Here is a 20,354-nt window from a genome sequence, read left to right as displayed (position 1 = left end):
TATAAGCACAATGTAAACTATAGCTGTATTAATTTGCAAATAATCCATCACTGTCCATTTTGAACCATGGAAGCCACCGTGTTCAATTTCACAGATAAGAGGTCTAGAAAATAGCATCTATTTTGTAAGTCTGCACCTATTTGAGGAAAAAATGCCTCATAATATCCTCAGCAAGCAACTTATGGTTGGTAGTTTTTGACTAAGCATAGGCTGTAAAACAGAAAGAATAATGGCAGCAGTCCTACCAGCTCTAAATTTTCCATCAGTATCTATATATGAATCATCTTTCCACATAAAGATTTAGTTGAGTGAAATCCCTCAAAATTTGGAAGTATTATAAGGATGCCTATTCTTATATAAATGATATTAATATATTATTCATATTTATAGTATACTATTATATTAAATAATTACAATAGTATTATACTATATATTTCCAATATACTAATGTTATATATTATATAAAAATGGAAAACTATAATCATTGTGGTTTGCATCATATACTCTATGTAATTGTTAATTTCTAAAAACAAAAAATATGTTTTTAAAATAGCATAATAGCTAATATCTTAAAAGTGGATAGCTTAAAAAATTCTGCTTTCAACTGAATGCACAAAGAGTCAATAGGCTTCAAGTCATTATTCAAAAAACTGCATTTACAATTGTGACTAAAGATGGTGAAAGAATACCAGGACCCCCAACTCCAATCATCACTTCCAACATGAAACTAAAACCTCCAGGCATGATTCATACCGGATATACTGAGCAGGAGCCAGTTTATCAGCTGCTCGGACTGGCATGGCTGCAGCAACCTTCTGCGATACGGATTTTTCTAAGGCTACCCTTGTCTTTTCTGTTATCTGAAATAAGAAACAACACATTGAGTAGTTTGAAAGTTAATAAAGATGTAAAAAGTCATCTAAAATAATTATATATATCAATTCCCAGATACCTCTTTAATGGCTTCTTCATCAGGTCTTTGCAGGTCTGGGTCATCTGCATTCATGACTTCTTTGGGAACCAGGTCAGTGTACTTGCTATAAATGACCTAAAATGTTCAAACACAAGCAGGCTTAAGAAAAGCAAAGAATGAAGAGAAGCAACCTCATTAAGTCATTTCAGAAGTCAAAATGTCCTCTCAGCACACTTATAAATTTAGGACACAGATTTTGTCTTTTAGATTTTAAAACCAAGGAAGTTTAAAGTATATATACACAAATTGCTGCCCTGGCTATAAAAGTTAATAATTTTCCTCTGACCTCATGCATTTAAATTATTTGAGATCTTCTAATCAAGTCAGTGTCCAAATAAATTGTGCCAACAATATCTTATGCATCAGTGATCCCTATTTTTGAGGCTCACTAGGACTTGAAATTAATGATGATATAAACTGCCTATAGCACCATTATCTTGGATTACAAGCTCACTGGAATTTAAGTCAGGTTACTGAATAATTTCCAAATTCAGGAGGCCAAAAAAATTTCATTGACCTCACCCTACTTATAATGTTTGTCTTTTATGGCATCAACTCTATTCACAGACTAAGAAAATGAACATATGCCATGGTCAAAAAAACCCAGAACACTTTCTTCCATGAAAAAAAAAATTCTATAGACATACCTTATTTTACACTCATTATCCAAGTTTAGGACTGTTATCTGATTGGGAGGCCTCTGCCAAATAGAATATTACTGACTTTCATGTCCATCTACCCTTTCGAATACTTCCATAATAACTTACATGGCAGATTTTATAGAAAAACAGTAGTACTGGAAATTTAACAAATAAGCAGCATTCTAGATTTTGCTGCTTGAGTTAGGAATTCTTTGACACATACAGATAAAGGACAACTTATAAATATGAAAGAAAACCAAATTCCTGGGCACTTGAGATCTTCAGAAATTTTCTGCAGAAGAAAATGTTTACTACTATAAGTCAAAGTCTTATATCAATAATTGCATTCTACCATAACATTCCTTAAAATAGCTTAAAGGAAATGCATGCTATTGCTAATTTCTCACTCCAAACAACAGAGCAAAAAAACTTAACGGCCTATACGATCTGACCTGGCTTTGCCTACAGCTTCAATCTTCCCCTGTACCTCTCGCTCCCTCATTCATTATGCTTCAGTCACATGGACTCTTCTGTTTTTCTAACACAACCTGCTTTCCCCCAATTCTGGGCCTTTACAGAGTATTGCTCCCAGTTCTTCAATTGGGTTCTCAACCTGAGTCTTGGTTCAAAGGTCAGGTATGCAAGGGTGAGGCCTCCTATGACTACCCTCACTAAAGGAGCAACCCCTCCCTGCCCAATCATTCAGTGTCACAGAACTCTGTTTACTCTCTTCAAAGCACTGCTTACAGTATGAAATTATTATCTATTTTAAATCTTTACCTGTCTTCCCCATTAAAGTAATAACAATTATAGTAGGTAACATTTATTAAGCACTTATTTTGTGCCACTGTTCTTTTGCTTTATATATATAAACTAACCTAACTTTCGCATCAACCCTATGAGGTGTGCACAATGATTATACCTATATTATTAATGAGGAATCTCTTATTCATTAAAGTATCTCCAGTGCTTATAACAATGCCTGGTCCACAGGAGGCATTCAGTCAATAGTTTTTGTACAAATGATTGCATGTATGACTTTCAGAGATGCTCTATTCTATGCTAAAGGTACATATATTTGGGGCCTGCAGAATGTTCTATATAAGCTGTTGATTTCCTGGAAAAACTGTATCATGACTATAGACTGAAATCTCTAGCTTGTTTTTCTCAGGAATAAGAAAAGGGATCAGGTAAGAAATGTAGATAATTTACCACAAAACATGTCTATTGATATGGAAGCTACTAGTGTCACCATCCTCTCAGAGTGTTCATTTTGGAAGGGACCCTAAAGCTCACTCCAGTGAGAAAAGCAAGGCTCAGTGCGTTAAGATCACACAGCTCGTAGCTGACCTCAAAAGTCTTACTTCTTGGGCTTCCCTGGTGGCGCAGTGGTTAAGAATCCACCTGCCAATGCAGGGGACACAGGTTCGTGCTCTGGTCAGGGAAGATCCCACATGCCGCAGGGCAACTAAGCCTGTGCGCCACAACTACTGAGCCTGCGCTCTAGAGCATGCGAGCCACAACTACTGAGCCCGCGTGCTGCAACTACTGAAGCCCGCGTGCCTAGAGCCCGTGCTCCGCAACAAGAGGAGCCACTGCAGTGAGAAGCCCACGCACTGCAATGAAGAGCAGCCCTGGCTCGCCGCAACTAGAGAAAGCCTGCATGCAGCAACAAAGACCCAATGCAGCCAACAAAAAAAAAAAAAAAGAAAAGAAAAAAAAAGTCTTTCTTCTTTTCAGTATGGAAAAAATCTATATCATAAGAATTAAAAGTTATATAACAGTCTCTAGAAAATAATACCAAGACTATGAAGAGTTAATTACTTTTACACAGTAATTGCTACAGGAAGGGATTCTACTCCCTGGTAGTCGTATATGCTCAACATAAAGTCTCAATACTAATTTAGCATACAAGAGCCATTTGCTGCTTCTTATTTGGGTATTCCAAAGTTAATAACCCTTTAAATGAGCATCAATAAGATTCTAGCATTTCACAAAGCTGATGAAGGACATCTGAAGAGCAAGATTCCTCCATGGCATTAACTATAAAACCCCAAATTTTTATTGCCTGAGAACCAAATGTGCTGAAGAAACTCAGTATATCTCAGGGGGCAAAGGGACTGGGGAGGATTATCTGAAAAATTACAATATACTTTCCAAGGTATCAGGAGCACAAATGAGTTTTGTGAACAAGATAAAGTAATAACTCATCTATGAAACAGACTTTTTTATTTCTGAAAACTGGCAAAGGATTGGATTGAGTAAAAGGATAAGCTTGTCAGCATAGCTACCATTTCAGAGGTAGAAAGAAAACACTGTCTTTATAAACATAGTTTGTGAAATCCTATGGACAAGGTAATAACATACAATTTATCTTGGGGTTAAGGTTGTTTGGAGTTTTTTTTGGGGGGGGCTAAGGGGTTGAAGGCATTCTTTTAGGCAATATCATGTATGTAACATTTCCTATTTAACGATTTCAGAAGGAAAAATGTAAACACCAGGCTTTTTATTTCAAGGTTTATGACTGAAGTCACAACTGGAAAAAAAAAAAAAAAGGATTTAGTTCTATTGAGATTTACTTAAATTTTTTTTTCTCCTTCCCAATTTTGTATTGCTATTAAGTCTTGTACACAGTATTTACTTTACATTTAGAGAGATCAATCGCCTTAGACTTGCCCTAGAATTTATCCCTTGGAACCTTGCCTTGTTCACCTCTTATACCTACAGCTAGCATTTTCCATTCTTGCTCTTTCACTATTAATATTTCAGTGAGAAGTTCCTGGTTTCTGAAGAAGGCCAGATCCCTCTGATACAAATCAGAAACCACTGCAGTATAGCGCAAATTCAATAATCCAAAAAGCGATTTTCATCCTATGTCAAGGACCCTGCATATCAGCATTCTGAATGACAATGAATTTTTTAAAAATCTCATTTTGTGCATTTAGTAGCCAATTCCTACTTCTAAAACAGGAAAACCAGTGGTTTTAACACAGGGCAATGCTAACGCCTCCAACTCCCCTCCCAGGGCCTATGAAACTACGTGAGATGTTTCTGTTTAAGACAATGGTGGGGGTGCAGGAGGGGGCACTACTGGCATTTACTAGGTAGTGCCAGTTGTGTTAAACACAATACAGGGCCTCCCTGGTGGCGCAGTGGTTGAGAGCCCGCCTGCCGATGCAGGGGACACGGGTTCGTGCCCCGGTCCGGGAGGATCCCACATGCCGCGGAGCGGCTGGGCCCGTGAGCCATGGCCGCTGGGCCTGCGCGTCCGGAGCCTGTGCTCCGCAACGGGAGAGGCCGCAACAGGGAGAGGCCCGCATACCGCAAAAAAAAAAAAAAAAACATAATACAATGCTCAAGACAGTCCCAAACAATCAAGAGTGTCCCTCTCCTCCAAATGCCAATGCATAGTTAATGTTGAATCATTACATGCAGTCTAGAACTTCATGCATGAATACATCCACTTTTAAAAATAACATATTAATTAAATTCGTATAAAGAATTCAAATGTATATTCCAGGGTATAAAGTCCAGCAAGGAAATACATCCATCATAAACAATGTTAGAATACTCCAGGTAGTCACTCTCTTCAGTATCTTTCTTCTCAACTCATTGAGTGCCCTATTCTTTTTTTTTTAATCTTCATTGTGGTTATTTATTATGATTTTTTTAAAGCAGTCTTAGGAGCAGTTTTCAGAGCAGTTTTCGGTTCACAGCAAAACTAACAGGATGTAGAGAGATTTCCTATATACCCCACACATGTACAGCCTCCCCATTACAGTCAGGGCTAGTATGAACCTGACAGTGGTACCCCTATAAACTACTAGTCTAGGGATCATTTCCAGTGGCTGATTTCTACACAAACATGTAAGGCTTTTACTGTGTAACGAACAATACTTTGGAGACCTTATTTGGCCAGAATACTGAAATCTAAAATTAAAACAGTTCAGTTTTAACATTTCTACTCTACTTTCAATACAAAAGAATCACCAATATACATGTAAAATGGGTTAAAACTGTATTTCATTCAAAATTACACATCCTGTCAATGTCAAATTATTGTCCTAAAATGCTGCTTTTTCCTAATAAATGAGAGGAGAGGTAGCACATACCAATAAAGCATAGTTATTATTCCAGAGAAGTAGAGGTGCACCAAAACAAAGGTGAATGAAGGCCTTCATGGCCCAGGGTAAATTTCCAGTATATGCCCTGCATGTATAGGGACCTATTTTTCCTATTGCAGGAGTGGATCATGCTTCCTTAGTGGCTTCAGGAAAAGTGGCTTTCTGTTATTCAATAAATATTGCTATAATACCTCCAACAAACACTTCTGAATGCCTGTGTGTCAAGCTGTCAGGCACTAAGTTAGGTGCCAAAGAGGAAAATGAAAAGATATCATCTCTGTACTCAAGGAGCTTTTAGTCAAATGACATAGAACATTATTAGTGAATGGATAACTACAACAAAAGGATAATTGCAACAAAATGGATAGTTACAACTGCTACTTTATAGTAAACACAGGGAATAGGGAGGAAGGACACCCAATCTAGCTAGGAAGGATCAGGGACAGTATCCTGGAATAGTGAAGAGCGAGTTGCGACTTGAAAGCAATAGAATTTAGCCAGAAAAAAGAATAGGGAGACGGCTTTCCCCAGCATCAGAGGGCACCCAGGGGAAGCTCCCAAGGTAAGAAAGAATGTACCATAATAGGGGAGCTGCAAGAAGTTCCTCATAGCAGACATTCATAGGGAATGCCTGAAAGTTTCTTCTTCTTTAACAACTACCTGTTACGGTGATTATTTTGTATTGAAAATAAATAGAACGGCTAAAACTGGACTCTTTATTTTTGGATTTCAGTATTCTGGTCATGAAAGTTGATGCTAGGCTAGAAAGGTAAGCAAGGGGTCAAGTGTGCCATAAGGTGCTTGGCTGGTTCTTATCCTGAAGGCTATGGAAAGATTTTAAGTGTGCATGCTTGTATGTGTTTATGTGGGGGAGAGACGGAGAGAAACAGAAAAACGTGAATGACTGTTTCTTCAGGCAGGCAAGACAAATGCCAAGGAGATGGGTTCAGACTCTGCTGCAGTAAATTAAGCAAGAAAAAATAAGGGTCTGAACTAAGTAGCAGAGAAGGGACAATACTAGAGAAATGTTAAGGAAATAAGATAAATCATGGTGACTAACAACAGATGGAGGGTCTGAGGGAAACACAAAAGAATGGAATGATTGTTAAGCAAAGGTTTTTTAGAGAACATACTGGCATTATGTGTCACATTTGAAATGGGAATATCCTTTGACCCAATGCATAGACTACTAAGAATTTATTTTACACAAATACTCATGTGCAAAAAGATGTTTATATATGGATCTTGAATACAGCACTGTGTGCAAAACTAAAAAATTGGAAACCACTAATGCTTAGAATATCTATATAGATTTTTCTTAACGAAAATCTTCAAAACATCTTAAGTAAAAAAAAAAAAAAAAAGTCTATGGGAGTTATGAGAATTAAAATCTCATTCATGTAAAAAAAGGATGTGTGGGCTTCCCTGGTGGCGCAGTGGTTGAGAGTCCGCCTGCCGATGCAGGGGACATGGGTTCGTGCCCCGGTCTGGGAAGATCCCACATGCCGCAGAGCGGCTGGGCCCGTGAGCCATGGCCACTGAGCCTGCGCGTCCGGAGCCTGTGCTCCGCAACAGGAGAGGCCACAACAGTGAGAGGCCCGCCTACCGCAAAAAAAAAAAAAAAAAAAAAAAGGATGTGTATGTTTGAGCGTGTATGTGTGTGTGTATATATGTAAAGTGGGAATACATGTAAAGTGAGGTTACAAGGGGAAGGGACGAGATCCAGGATACACTAGAATACAATTGGCAAGATTAGGTTTAGATAGAAGAGATTTGTTATAGAGACAAAAGGAATAGTCAAGACAAAAAGACACGTGCAGGATAAAGAAAGCCGACAATTTTCTTCCAATAGTCTTATCTGCAAACAGATGGGGAGTTGCCTGTTAAACTGAGAGGGGATGGAGAGGAGTAGGAGCTAAACTTGGAGGAACATCAAGACAGCTCTGCTGAAACCTGAGATACAAATTTGCATGACTGCGTAATTGTTTTCCTCCAAAACTAGCAGCCATGATGGAGGAGCAAAGGATGGTCTATCATTAGTGCTGTCTTACAGGGTAAAATGAAAATGTCTGGGAGAGAGAGAAGCAAAGGACAGGTAGTGAAGGTTCTCAAGTACTTTCCCCAATATCTTCAATTCTAAAGAGCCCTTTTACCTCTACTTGGAGTATTTATTTATTTAAAAAAAACTAGGTCTTAAAAACAGTTCCTTGGCTCTGAGTGTGGCTGCTCTGTGATGAGATTATTTAAAGTAAACTTCATTTTTGATCTTTGGATTACTTTGTAAGCAGGGCCATCCTAATAGTAGCAAGTGTCAGTTTTGTACTTAATCAAGGGAGAAAGAAGCTTATGTGATTAATTCTATTCAAATAAACCATTAAAATAATTAAGTATCTATGTACTCTTTTTTTTTTTTTTTTTTTTTTTTTGCAGTACGCGGGCCTCTCACGGTTGTGGCCTCTCCCGTTGTGGAGCACAGGCTCCGGACGCACAGGCTCAGCGGCCATGGCTCACGGGCCCAGCCGCTCTGCGGCATGTGGGATCCCCCCGGACCAGGGCACGAACCCGTGTCCCCTGCATCGGCAGGCGGACTCTCAACCACTGCGCCACCAGGGAAGCCCAGTATCTATGTACTCTTTAAGTACATGGAAGAGAAATAGAAGACTATAGACAAAACTAAATTTAATTTTTTTAGGGTGCTAGAATTGTAGATTTTTAAAAATTTGCTAGCCTTTAAAAAAGTTAGTATTATAAAAGAATTGTTTTTAATATACAGTGCTGTATGTCAATTATATCTCAATAAAACTAGAAGGGAAAGAAAAGAACTGTTTTTAAAATGTAAAACAAATACATAAAAACCCTTAAGTATACATAACCTATCATCAATTTGGATAATTTCAAAGGAAAAAGTCATTGCTGTTATGAAGTCATATTATATTGTTCATATTGTTATGAAGTCATCTTCAGTTAGCCTAAGTATACGTCACTGTTACTTTTAACATAAACTAAATGGCCAGATTTATCATTTTTCATACAATTAAAAAAACTCCTCACAAAATATTTATCAATGGGGAAAAAAATCAATGAGAAGGTTACCTTGTCTTTTGACTGTCCCTGTCGAGCAATTGCATCATACTTAATTTTTCCTTCAGCATCCACCTGAATGGCCAGTGCATTTGACATTTTTTTCTTTCGTCCCATATCCAGGGGATACTGGGCCACGTGGATCTCTGGAAAAGCACCTCCATCTCCAAAATCCTATATATTAAAAAGAAATAAAAAGAATATTTAATAGTAGTTTGAGATTTAGGATATATTCACTTATTCAACAAATAACCATTGAACCCTTATTATGCTAGATGCTACAGAAATGGCAGTAAACAAAACAGAGGTCTCTGACCTTGTGGAGTGTATACTTTAGTGGGCAAAGATATAAGAAGCATAATTTTTGGCTTGTGATAAATGCCTTGAAAGCAATAAAGGGACTGGGAAGAGGGGCTACTTTCTTTATTATTTTTAAAATTAATTAATTTATTTATTTATTTTAGGCTGCATTGGGCCTTTGTTGCTGCACGCGGGCTTTCTCTAGTTGCGGTGAACAGGGGCTACTCTTCCTTGTGGTGCGCGGGCTTCTCATTGCGGTGGCTTCTCTTGCTGCTGAGCACAGGCTCTAGGTGCGCGGGCTTCAATAGCTGTGGCTTGTGGGCTCTAGAGTGCAGGCTCAGTAGTTGTGGCACACAGGCTTAGTTGCTCTGCAGCATGTGGGATCTTCCCGGACCAGGGCTCGAACCCATGTCCCCTGCATTGGCAGGCGGATTCTTAACCACTGCGCCACCAGGGAAGTCCCAAGAGGGGCTATTTTTGATAGTGTGGTTGGGATAACCTTTGGGAAGAGGTAACATGAGCTAAAGCCTGAATGATGAGAAATCAGTCATGGGAAGATCTGAAGGAAGCATTTTCTAGGCAGATTATACAGCAAGTGTGAAGGCCCTGCTGCAAAAATGAGCTTGGCATGTTCTAGGAAATGAGTGTCCATTGGGGCTGTAGCTTATTGAGGGCAGAGGAGCAGACATATAGGTGATAAGTCTGCATGGGTGGACAAACACCAGATCACGAAAGGGCTTCTAGACCATGGCAACGATGTGGATTTTATGTACATGACAGGAAGAAATTAAACAAAATGTTTAGCATAAGGAAAAGATTTTTCATTTTAGCATACATAATTTTCTTAGTGAAGGACAGGTCATGCTATAGGTAGAGCAAAAATGTAAAGTATTAGGGAGTTCTCTGGTGGCCTAGTGGTTAGGGTTCCGGGCTTTCACCACTGTGGCCCAGGTTCAATCCCTGGTCGGGGAACTGAAATCCCACAAGCTGAGCAGTACAGCCAAAAAAAAAAAGTGGACAGAATTATATTTCTTCTTCAGATTTTAACAACATCCTATTTATTCAGTGTTCCATGAGAAGCAAATACATAGGAAGGACCCAGAAATGAGTTTACCACATTTCTAACGATGATTATACAATTACTTAGAAGAGAATTAAGACTTCTAAAGTAGAACAAGCTAAGTCTGTCAATGAAGTTTAATATTACAAAAACGTATATCATCAAATTAACACATGAATATTAAATATAATTTAAATAGTTTTGTTAAATTTAATAATACTTGCCCACACATATATATATTCTCATTTAATTCTTATAGTTCTTCAACACCACGTATTTTCATATGGAAAAAATTCAAGTTTAGAAAAGTTAAAAGTGATTTTTTCCAAGGTCTCATGGATAGCTACGAGCACCTGAACCCAGATCTTTTGACCCCAAAAGTCTTTAAATTTTTTACTAAACTGAAATACCCTGGCTCCAAAAAAGGCAAATCATTTCACTAAGAAATGAGAGAAAAAATATATTAATATTAATCATTCAGAGGGGGTTTGATGGAAAAAAATTATGAAAATAGCCACTATTATATGATCTCCTCCTTCAAGAAATATTCCATTAGATCCTGGATATATGATTTTCTAGGTACAACATGCTTACTTGCTAAAGAAAGGTCTGACATTTTTTAAAACAAACAATAAAGCTAAAGGAGATGTTTTCTTGTAAATTAGGCAGAAAATAGTTAAGGTATTCCCAAGAAAGGTCCTACCTGTAGCCAGGCCATCCATCTGACATGGGCTCAGATTTACTAGAGTTCTTCAACTGTAATAAGCACTTCAAGACCGTAGATGTGGCATTACATGGTCCTAAAGCTTGCCAGAAAAATCATAGCTTTTACTTTACAAACTAGAACAAAATGCTTTCTTCCACAGAACTTTCACTCTCCTCAAGAAGCACTCACAGTATTTCTATTAGCTGGCCATTTTGGTTTGATTTTCAAAGAAACTGTTCTGCTCCACCAGGAAATACGACACTTTTGACAGTCAAGTAAGACTCTAAAAGCTAATAGTTCCTGAATGTCCTGATGCTGAAATGCAAGTAAGGATGAGATTTCTACTGTAGGTAAAATGATGCCTGCCACCCAACTCTAATCTACCAAGAGGCCAAAAGTAGAGCCTCTGTAATCCCTAAAAAGAAACACTCAAGCCTTCTGTTAGATAATGACAAGTTCTGTCTTTTTTGCCACAGATAAGTCAGCATCACAGCTTCCTTGATATCTTTTATTTTGCTCTGCTTCCCACAAATTACATTATCAGTGAAAACAAAAGCAACAACAACAAAAATCCCATCATAAGTGTGGTAAGACTGGCTTTCACACACTAGAATTAATAAGGACCACAGGACAGCTGAACAAAAATCAACCAGAGAAACAAAAAAATCACCAGGAATATGTTAGGAGAAGACATGATCTCTTTAGCTGAGTGTTCCTCTTCTAGGCTGTACAAGGAGTTTGGTAGGGCAGGGGTAATGACAAACATGAGAGAGGCTGAGGACACAGTTGCCTTTTTATAGGTGCTAAGCAACATATTTCAATCCACTGAATACTTAGTTCACTATGATCACCACTTGCAGGCATATGAAAAAAAGCTAAGGACACTGGGCCCTTCCCCTTTGTAAAGTAAAATTATAACCATATAAAGACAGAACATGACAAAATGATAAAAGGAAAATAACTGGGTACAAACATGAATAGGCACAGAGGTTTTCAATAGGGCAGGTATATCCCTTGGGAATTGGATGAGGAAAATTTGCAGGAGTCAGAATGAATATAGGGAGATGGAGAACAGGAAGCGGCTTGGAGGAGGAAAGTCTCAAATGTCTGCGTTTCTCCCTAGATTAAAAAAAAGGTGATCAAGTATGGGCAGTATGCCCTGGAATTAGGGAAAGGAATACGCATTGAAGTGATGCACAAGATCCTGAGTAATTAGGAGAATAGGTGCTGCCAAAAAAGTTTGTTCTTTGGAAACAAGCTAGAGATATAAAAAGATCATTTCAGATTCCTCCTTCTCCCTCACTGCCTCTGAATCAACCAACAAATTCTGTCTCTTATACCTTCCCCCAAATTTATCTAATCTGTATGTTAGGATATATTAACATTCTCAAGTTGAAGATAGGAAAACAGATGAAGAGAGCTTAGGATCTGTCCAGGGTCACAAAAAGAGTAAGGAACAGGGCTTCCCTGGTGGCGCAGCGGTTGAGAGTCCGCCTGACGACGCAGGGGACACGGGTTCGTGACCCGGTCCGGGAAGATCCCACATGCCGCGGAGCGGCTGGGCCCGTGAGCCATGGCCGCTGAGCCTGTGCGTCCGGAGCCTGTGCTCCGCAACGGGAGAGGCCACAACAGTGAGAGGCCCGCGTACCAAAACAATTAATTTAAAAAAACTCGTCAGTGTTCTAGCCACTAGAAAAAAATCAGAAAAGGAAATGCTGCTGGAGTTTTCCCTGGAGGAAAGTTGTTTCTTCAGGGTGATGCGGCATTGTGCATGAAGGGGAGAGGGAAGGAAAAGCACCTGAACATGAAACCATTCTTTCATCTTCTTCCTCTTACTTTCCCATTATTTTCCATATACTAAAATCCACCCCCAAACATAAAGGGTCTGTTAGTTTCTTCTGTACGTGAGTAACAGTTTGACATAAGAATAGACATAAATTGTACACTTCTTCAGTGATCATAAAGCAGTGAGAATAAGCAAGAAGAAAAAGCTCAATCTTCTGAGGGAAGTACATGTCTTGAGAGCTCATAACCACAATTTCTATCATATTGACATTCATATGCAGAAGTTCTAGGGTTTACATTTATTTTACAAAGGTGCTATAATAATTTTCAGCACAATTATTTACCTCTAATAACCGAGGTATCCAGCCTTTCCGGTACCCGTATGGGGGAGGTTCTCTTCGGGAGGAGACCAGTGAGGTCTGCCGTGATCTCTGCGATCTTGCTTTTTCTTCAGCCTCAAGCTGGTCCTGAGATAGCTGAGTAGGTGCAGGTAAAAAGCTATAAGCAAAGATAATAAAAGTCAGAATTTTAAAAACTCTTACATTTGATTATTGCAATTTGGCCATGGCCGCTGAGCCTGTGCATCTGGAGCCTGTGCTCCGCAACAGGAGAGGCCACAACAGTGAGAGGCCCGTGTACCGCAAAAAAAAAAAAAAAAAAGAATATGTGAATAAGCAGTAGAGATTATTTATTCAAAAATATTTAGTGGTTGCTGGGGTGCAGGCACTGTGTTAGGTAGGCAATGAGATGATGAACAGAAAATGACAGCTGAGTCTTGCAGGGGAGAGAGACAATCAAAATCACACAAATCCACAATAATCCACTTACTAAGTCATAAGAAAAAGTACAGAGTGTTATGACAGCGTATGTCAGAGGGCTCTAATTCAGTCTGGCGGGTCAGGTAATGTGATGGCTAAGAACTCAGAGTTCAAATCCTACCTATGCCACTCACTAACCTGGATTAGTTGTTTACCTCCCTGAACCTCAGTTTTCTCATCTGTAATGACAGACCATAAGATTACCTATCTCACAGAGCTGTAGTATTAAATGACAGTACCCATGAACCACTTGGCACGGTGTCTAAATACCATTTAATATGTGTTCCATAAATATTTGATTATTTGGAGCTGTTCCCCAATTCCCCCAGTTTGGGTTAGTTGCCCAAACTAATCACCCATGCTCTCACAAGACCCTCTATGTATCATTATTACAACATCTACCTTATTTATTGCTATCATCTATTTATTGACATTTCTTTCTCTCATTAGACTGTAGGCAACTTGAGGGCAGGAATCACGCCTTCTGTTTCTTTTATTCCTAACTCTCCATGCATTGTCTAGCTAGCTCACAGCAGGGCCTAAGTCAATGGTGGCAAAAGAAATATATTCACTCTTCCATTTGCACTCATTTTTATGTTACTTGTTCCTTTAAACAAGTCATCTCAGGATCTTTACATTTGCTTTCCCACTGCCATAAAGTATTCTATTTACTTATTAAGAAAACTCTTCCCCAGATTTTTTAGTGCTTGCTTCTTAGTATTCATGTCCCTGCTCAATTATACCTCCCAACAGCTGTTACATGACCACCTTGTCCAAAACAGCATTCCACCCCACACTTTGAGTTACTCTCCATCCCTTTATTCGTATTTTATTCTTAATACTTACTACCTGAACTTGCATTACTGATTTGTTTACTCCTGCAGTCTGTCTTCCCTAGAATGTAAGTTCTGTGAGGATAAGAGGTTTGCCTGACTGATTCAATACTGTAAAACCAACCCTAGCCTGATACATGGTAGACTTTCAACACATGCGATTTACTAACTGGATGAATGGAGTCAAACATTTTGGGCTTATACCACAGTTGTTTTCAGTAAACCATGTATACCCAATACATAGGAGGGATACAAAGACAGTAACAAAGAAGCCAAAATATTTACTTATGTTTCATTTCTCTTGTCTTTACCTTCTGTTGGAAGAACCAATCAGTAAAATGATCAAAAGGCAGAGTTTGGACAAACCAGTAAACAGGAAATCTGGCCTGGATTATGATTAGAACACACCCTAGCCTTCCAGGGGGTCTTAATTTTGTTGTTCCCTGTAAAGGATGATATTCCCATGAGGTACACTCCTATGGTGGGGTGGGCTGCATAAGCCAGCAGAAAGTCTACCTCAGTGTTTCTCAACTGGGAGCAAAATATCTACAATGTAGACATTTGACAATGTCTGGAGACATCTTGATTATTAGAACTTGGGAGGCAGGGGGTAGAAAGGGGTTTGGAGGTTCCACTGGCATCTAGTGGGTAGAGGCCAAAGATGCTGCTAAACATCTTAATATGCACAGGACAGTCCCATTCAAGAATGAATTATCCAGTCCAAAATGTCAACAGTGCCACTGTGGAGACATCTTAGTCTATCCTTTCCCCTTTACTAAAGAAAGCATATTAAATGCAAGTGATATTATTAGATACATAACCTTAAATACACGAGTTTAGAAAGTTAAATCAGTATGACTTTAAATCTTTAGTTAGTAACACCAGAACTGTAACACATCAGCATGTCCAGTCCCTGCTGTTAAGAATCCCTGGTAGATTTCAGAGAAAACAGTTCACCTGGAAACTTGAGACCATAACTAGGAACCAAATCAGCTAAAACTCAACAAAATCAGAAAGCTATGTAAGTCAAGCTATTTAAAGACTGCACTCTGCCCCTGCAATTTTAAGGAGAAAAAAAAATAATTTTTTGGCCACGCCACGCAGTTCCCCCAACCAGGGATTGAACCCGCGTCCCCTGCATTGGAAGTGCTGAGTGTTAACCACTGGACCACCAGGGAAGTCCCTGCCACTGCACTTTTAAGCACACAATACCCACAATATCTCTGATATTTTTCCTTTGTGTCCTTTTCAAATTCCATCTTTTCCACAAAGCCTCTCCTCATAACTCGACTAGTCTTTGTCACACTTCTCCCATCTGGAGAGTACTCAATCAAATGTCTGCTGCCTGCAACATTTACTAAAGAACACGCGCCATTTCATTCAGCTCATTCCATCTAATTCTTTTTGCACTTAAGGTCAGTACTACACAATAAGCATTCTGTGTTGTTCTTTGTTTCATATCTGTATGCCTTGTACCCCAAAGACTGTCAAAGACTGTCAGATTTCCTTCTGTATACACACAAGCCCTAGGATAGAGCAAGGCACCCAAAAGTAATTCCCAAAAGAATTTTCTGATTCTAATAGGTTTAGGATTCATAACTGTCATCAGCCAGGAAAAACGTATGTGAGGAGAATGAAGGGTGTTTAGGGAACTCAAGCGTACGTACTAACGTGATTACTTTCTTTACCCTCTGTGACACTCAACTTTTCCTGTTGCGTTCGTTCGCATGGAAAGTTTTTCTATTTAGATGGGGCAGCAAGGTCGACAACTAATAGGAGTTACGTAACTCCTTGGAATCGCCCCCTTAAGCATCTATCTCTTAAAGGCGGGGACCACTTTACTTGCGGTTGCCAAGGCAACCGGGACAGCAAAAATCCGAAGTGGTTCCATCTACGGGAAGAAATTCAAAGGCCCACAGTTAAAGTGCGGAGCAGCGGCGCGAATTAGTAGACAGCAGCCAGTACTGTGGCTGATTTTAAATCTCCGTTCAGTGCTGCGCCCGCCCCCCCACCTTTTTTTCCCAGGAATCCTTGTTTCGGGACAGAGACAGGAGAGAGACTTCGGCAGGAGAACAGCAGTAAGCCAGGCGGTCGCCTCCCACCCGCTTCACTCTGCCAAGACAAATAAGCCACTGCCCTCCACACTCCCATCGCGCCCACCCGAGCCGCGGACCCAAGGGAGCTCTCTCCACACCCCCAAGATGCTTAAGCGAAAACACATGCGACTCCTCGGTATCTTAAGCCAGAGAACTATTCGCCACGCCGCGGCTTTCGGTCCTAGTGAGGGGGCGAACTCAACCCGAGAAGCCGCTCAGGAAAGACCCCAGCTTCGGCGAGGCCTAGTCGCCCCGGCGGCCGGCGAGAGGGCCTAGCCGTGGCCTCGGCCTATGTCGCTCTGTGGCTCGGGCCGGGTTACTGCCCGGAGAGTGTGGGCAGAGAAATGAAAATGGTGGGTACTCCCAGACCCTTCCGTATAGAGGACCGAAATCAACAACTCACCTGGTGAGCGCCATGTTCTTCCGCTTCTTCCAGCGCGAGCGACAGCACCGCGGGGCGGGTCTTTCCCGGCAGAGAGTTGGGGAAAGGAAGGAGCGCGCGGTGCGCAGGCGCCCTAGCCGAATGGCCTTCTGGGATTTGTAGTTCTTTGAACAAGACTACAATTCGGTTCTCTTCTAACCGGAGTTATCACGGGATAAGCGCTTCCGTTAAGAAAAAGCAAATGCATCTCTTCCACTGTGACACGATAGAGCGTTCTCTAGGCAAAATACTAACGAAGTTGAGATGCCTTTTAAGTCTCTTTATTTTATTCTACACTTAATCTCATTTTCCTTGTTGGGGTCCCAAATACGAAAGCCTTCCGGGGGCGGCAACGTTAAATAAAAGAGTGGGAAATCGTGAGACTGGCGAATGGAGAATTATTGGACGCTGTGAAAACATTCACACTCAAAAATTTTTACACGCTGTCTTCTTTCTCCACACTCTACCTCCAAAACACTCTCCGGGGGGGACGTATTGTGTGATCCTTAGTAAGTTACCTTTAGAACACTCCTTATGTGTATTATGTATGTATGTTTTTATATACGTAGGTGTTTTAGATAGATTGTCTTTTACATAGATTATGGATTAAACACAGTTTTTGATGAAGTGATAGGATAAATGAAATCTGCTTCAAAATATTGGGGAGAGGGAGGTGAGTGGAATATACTGTAGATGAAACAAGAATAGCTATGAGTTTTGATCACTGTTGAGGCTAGATAATGGGGAAACGGATATTTATTATATTATTCTCTCTACTCTTGTATACGTTTGAAATCTTCCATGATGTAGAAACGAACTTTTTTTTTTTTTTTTTTTTCGGGCCTCTCACTGTTGTGGCCTCTCCCGTTGCGGAGCACAGGCTCCGGACGCGCAGACTCAGCGGCCATGGCTTACGGGCCCAGCCGCTCCGTGGCATGTGGGATCTTCCCGGACTGGGGCACGAACCCGTGTCCCCTGCATCGGCAGGTGGACTCTCAACCACTGCGCCACCAGGGAAGCCCGAAACGAACTTTTAATAGCAGTATAGCACACATACAGAAAGGTGCATGCACTCAGTGTACAGTTCTTTGAATTTTTCCAAACCACACACACTAGTTTGAGCAGCAACAGAAGCACCCCGCATCCAAGATCACTTGATTTCTGGTGTGACAAAATGTTCAAGGCTAATTTAGTACTTTTTCTGCCCCACACCTTGAATCAGTCCTTTTTCCAAGAAGGTTTTCTTTAAGTGGAAAGTGTTATTTAAAGAAAACAATCTGGATGCTACAAATGCTCATCGTTACTAGGCAATTATTGTTTGTAAGCCTTTTCAGTGGACAGAGCTAAAAAATTCACATATACACATAGTTTTTGAGAAAATGCATCATGCATTTATACTAATATTCCAATCCAAGTTTAGGATTATACAGATTTTACTTTGATTTTATATGTGTATCTCTTCTGAAAATCTCAGTACCTAATGGTGTTAACATAATTACTCATTTGCCTTACCCTACTCTATATATAATGGTTTCAGAATAACATTTCTAATATGATTACTAAACATATGCCTAATGATAATAGTTTCTGAATTTTTTTTCAAGTCTTTTTTGTCCTCAGGGTATATCTCTCTAGGCACGTACAGTCAAGTTGCATTGCTTTAAAGTAACTTGGAATAATTCCTCCGTGTGTCATTATGCCACTAACTTGATACCCAGTTAGGCCTGAATATTTCATTTTGCTTTGGATTTTGGGGAGCTGCTTTTTTTTAAAAAAATAGTTTTGTGAAACAGTTATATGGTTTCAAATCCAAAATTTACCAAGCAGGTAGTACATTTAGAGAAGTCTAGATTATTTCCCTGTCTCTTCCTTCTTCTTCCTTTCCTCACCCTGTAGATAAAGTTTAAAAATATTTTTTATAGTTTATCCTGCCACTTAAAAGTATACACAAATAAGTATATATATATATTTTTAAATAAATTTATTTATTTATTTAATTTATTTATTTTTTGGCCGCGTTAGGTCTTCGTTGCTGCGTGCGGGTCTCTCTAGTTGCGGCAAAAGGTGGCCACTCTTAGTTGTGGTGAGCGTGCTTCTCACTGCGGTGGCTTCTCTTGTTGCAGAGCACTGGCTCTAGGTGCACAGTCTTCAGTAGTTGTGACACGCGGGCTTCATAGTTGTGGCTTGTGGGCTCTAGAGTGCAGGCTCAGTAGTTGGGTATGGGCTTAGTTGCTCCACGCATATGGGATCTTCCCAGACCAGGGCTTGAACCCATGTCCCATGAATTGGCAGGCGGATTCTTAACCATTGCACCACTAGGGAAGTCCCCATATATATTTTTTATAGTTCTTTTTCTTTCTTAGACAAGTAGCAGATACCATACACACTTTTCTTCACTTTGCTTTTTTCCACTTGTCAATATATCTTGGAGATCACTCCTTTGCAGTATATAGAGATTACATCGGAGATCCTGAACAGAGAAAAAACTTGATCTGATGTATGTTTTTAAGATGACCATTATGACTACTATGTTAAAAATGGATTCCAAGAAGCAAGGAAGGAAATGGGGAGACCAATGTGTAGCTTTTGAGATAATTTGGGGAGAGATGCTGATGGCTTAGGCAGGGAGTTAGTAGTGGATATGGTAAGAGGTTGGAATCTGGATCTATTTTGAAAGTATAAGCAACAAATTTTGATGATGGAATTGATGTGAGGTATTAAAGAGAGTAATCAAGGATGACTCCAACCAGGATAGAGTTGCCATTTACTGAGATGGGAAAACTGCAAGAGGGTCATGTTTGGGGTGGGGGGAGGAAGATCAGGAATTTGGTTTTGAACACGTTACATTTGAAATGCCTTGTTAGACAGCAAAGTAAATGTGTCAAGTAGGCAGTTTCTATACAGGTTTGAAGTATGGGGGAAATGATCTAGGTTGGAGACAGATAGTACTTACATTCATGATACCAGATGAGATTACCAACGGAGGGAGTGTGGGTACAGAAGAGAAATCGTCCAAGGACAGACTTCTGGAGTTTAGAAGTTGGGGAGATGGGAGGAACCAGTAAGGAGACTGAGAGAGAATTGCTAGAGGTTTGATCAATGGCATTAGGAGAGAAAGCATATGCCTTTCTTTTGGATCAGAAGCTATAAGGTTGTATGTGTGATTTACCAATATCTGTCTTTCCTGGCATAAATCAAGAGCCCGTGACAGGGAAGAATGAAGCCACCATGCAAAAAGGAGAGACCAGAGAGTAAAGGGAAGGAGAGTAAGAGATTGATAGAGGTTGAGACCTCTGAACAACATCATGGGAGTTCCTGGATCCAGCAGTGCCTAAAGACCACACCACCTTGAATTTTTTTAACCAAGTGAGCCAATAAATTATTTTGTTGCTTTAAACTAGTTTGAGTTTATTATCATTTACAACAAAAAGGTTATTTTCTTTGCTCCCATAATACTTGTTCTTCCCCCAGTCTTTTTTTTTTAACATCTTTATTGGAGTATAATTGCTTTATAAT

General features: G+C 39.9%; 1 protein-coding gene across 1 annotated transcript in view; it reads right to left on the bottom strand.

Moving 5' to 3' along the window:
- Positions 1-16,906, bottom strand: part of SNW1 (SNW domain containing 1) — a 35,355-nt gene extending 18,449 nt beyond the window's left edge. Inside the window, exons 1-5 of the mRNA XM_060095758.1 lie at positions 16,821-16,906; positions 13,015-13,168; positions 8,832-8,993; positions 953-1,048; positions 754-860 (exon numbers count right to left, since the gene is read on the bottom strand). Coding sequence (XP_059951741.1) covers positions 754-860; positions 953-1,048; positions 8,832-8,993; positions 13,015-13,168; positions 16,821-16,834 — 533 coding nt within the window. The 5' untranslated portion in view covers positions 16,835-16,906. The remainder of the gene's footprint in view (positions 1-753; positions 861-952; positions 1,049-8,831; positions 8,994-13,014; positions 13,169-16,820) is intronic.
- Positions 16,907-20,354: the final 3,448 nt, after the last annotated feature.

Source organism: Mesoplodon densirostris, chromosome 4, assembly GCF_025265405.1.
Source record: "Mesoplodon densirostris isolate mMesDen1 chromosome 4, mMesDen1 primary haplotype, whole genome shotgun sequence".
Taxonomy (NCBI): domain Eukaryota; kingdom Metazoa; phylum Chordata; class Mammalia; order Artiodactyla; family Ziphiidae; genus Mesoplodon; species Mesoplodon densirostris.
Note: the sequence above shows the minus strand (reverse complement) of the source record. Positions and strands in the feature narration are given on the sequence as shown.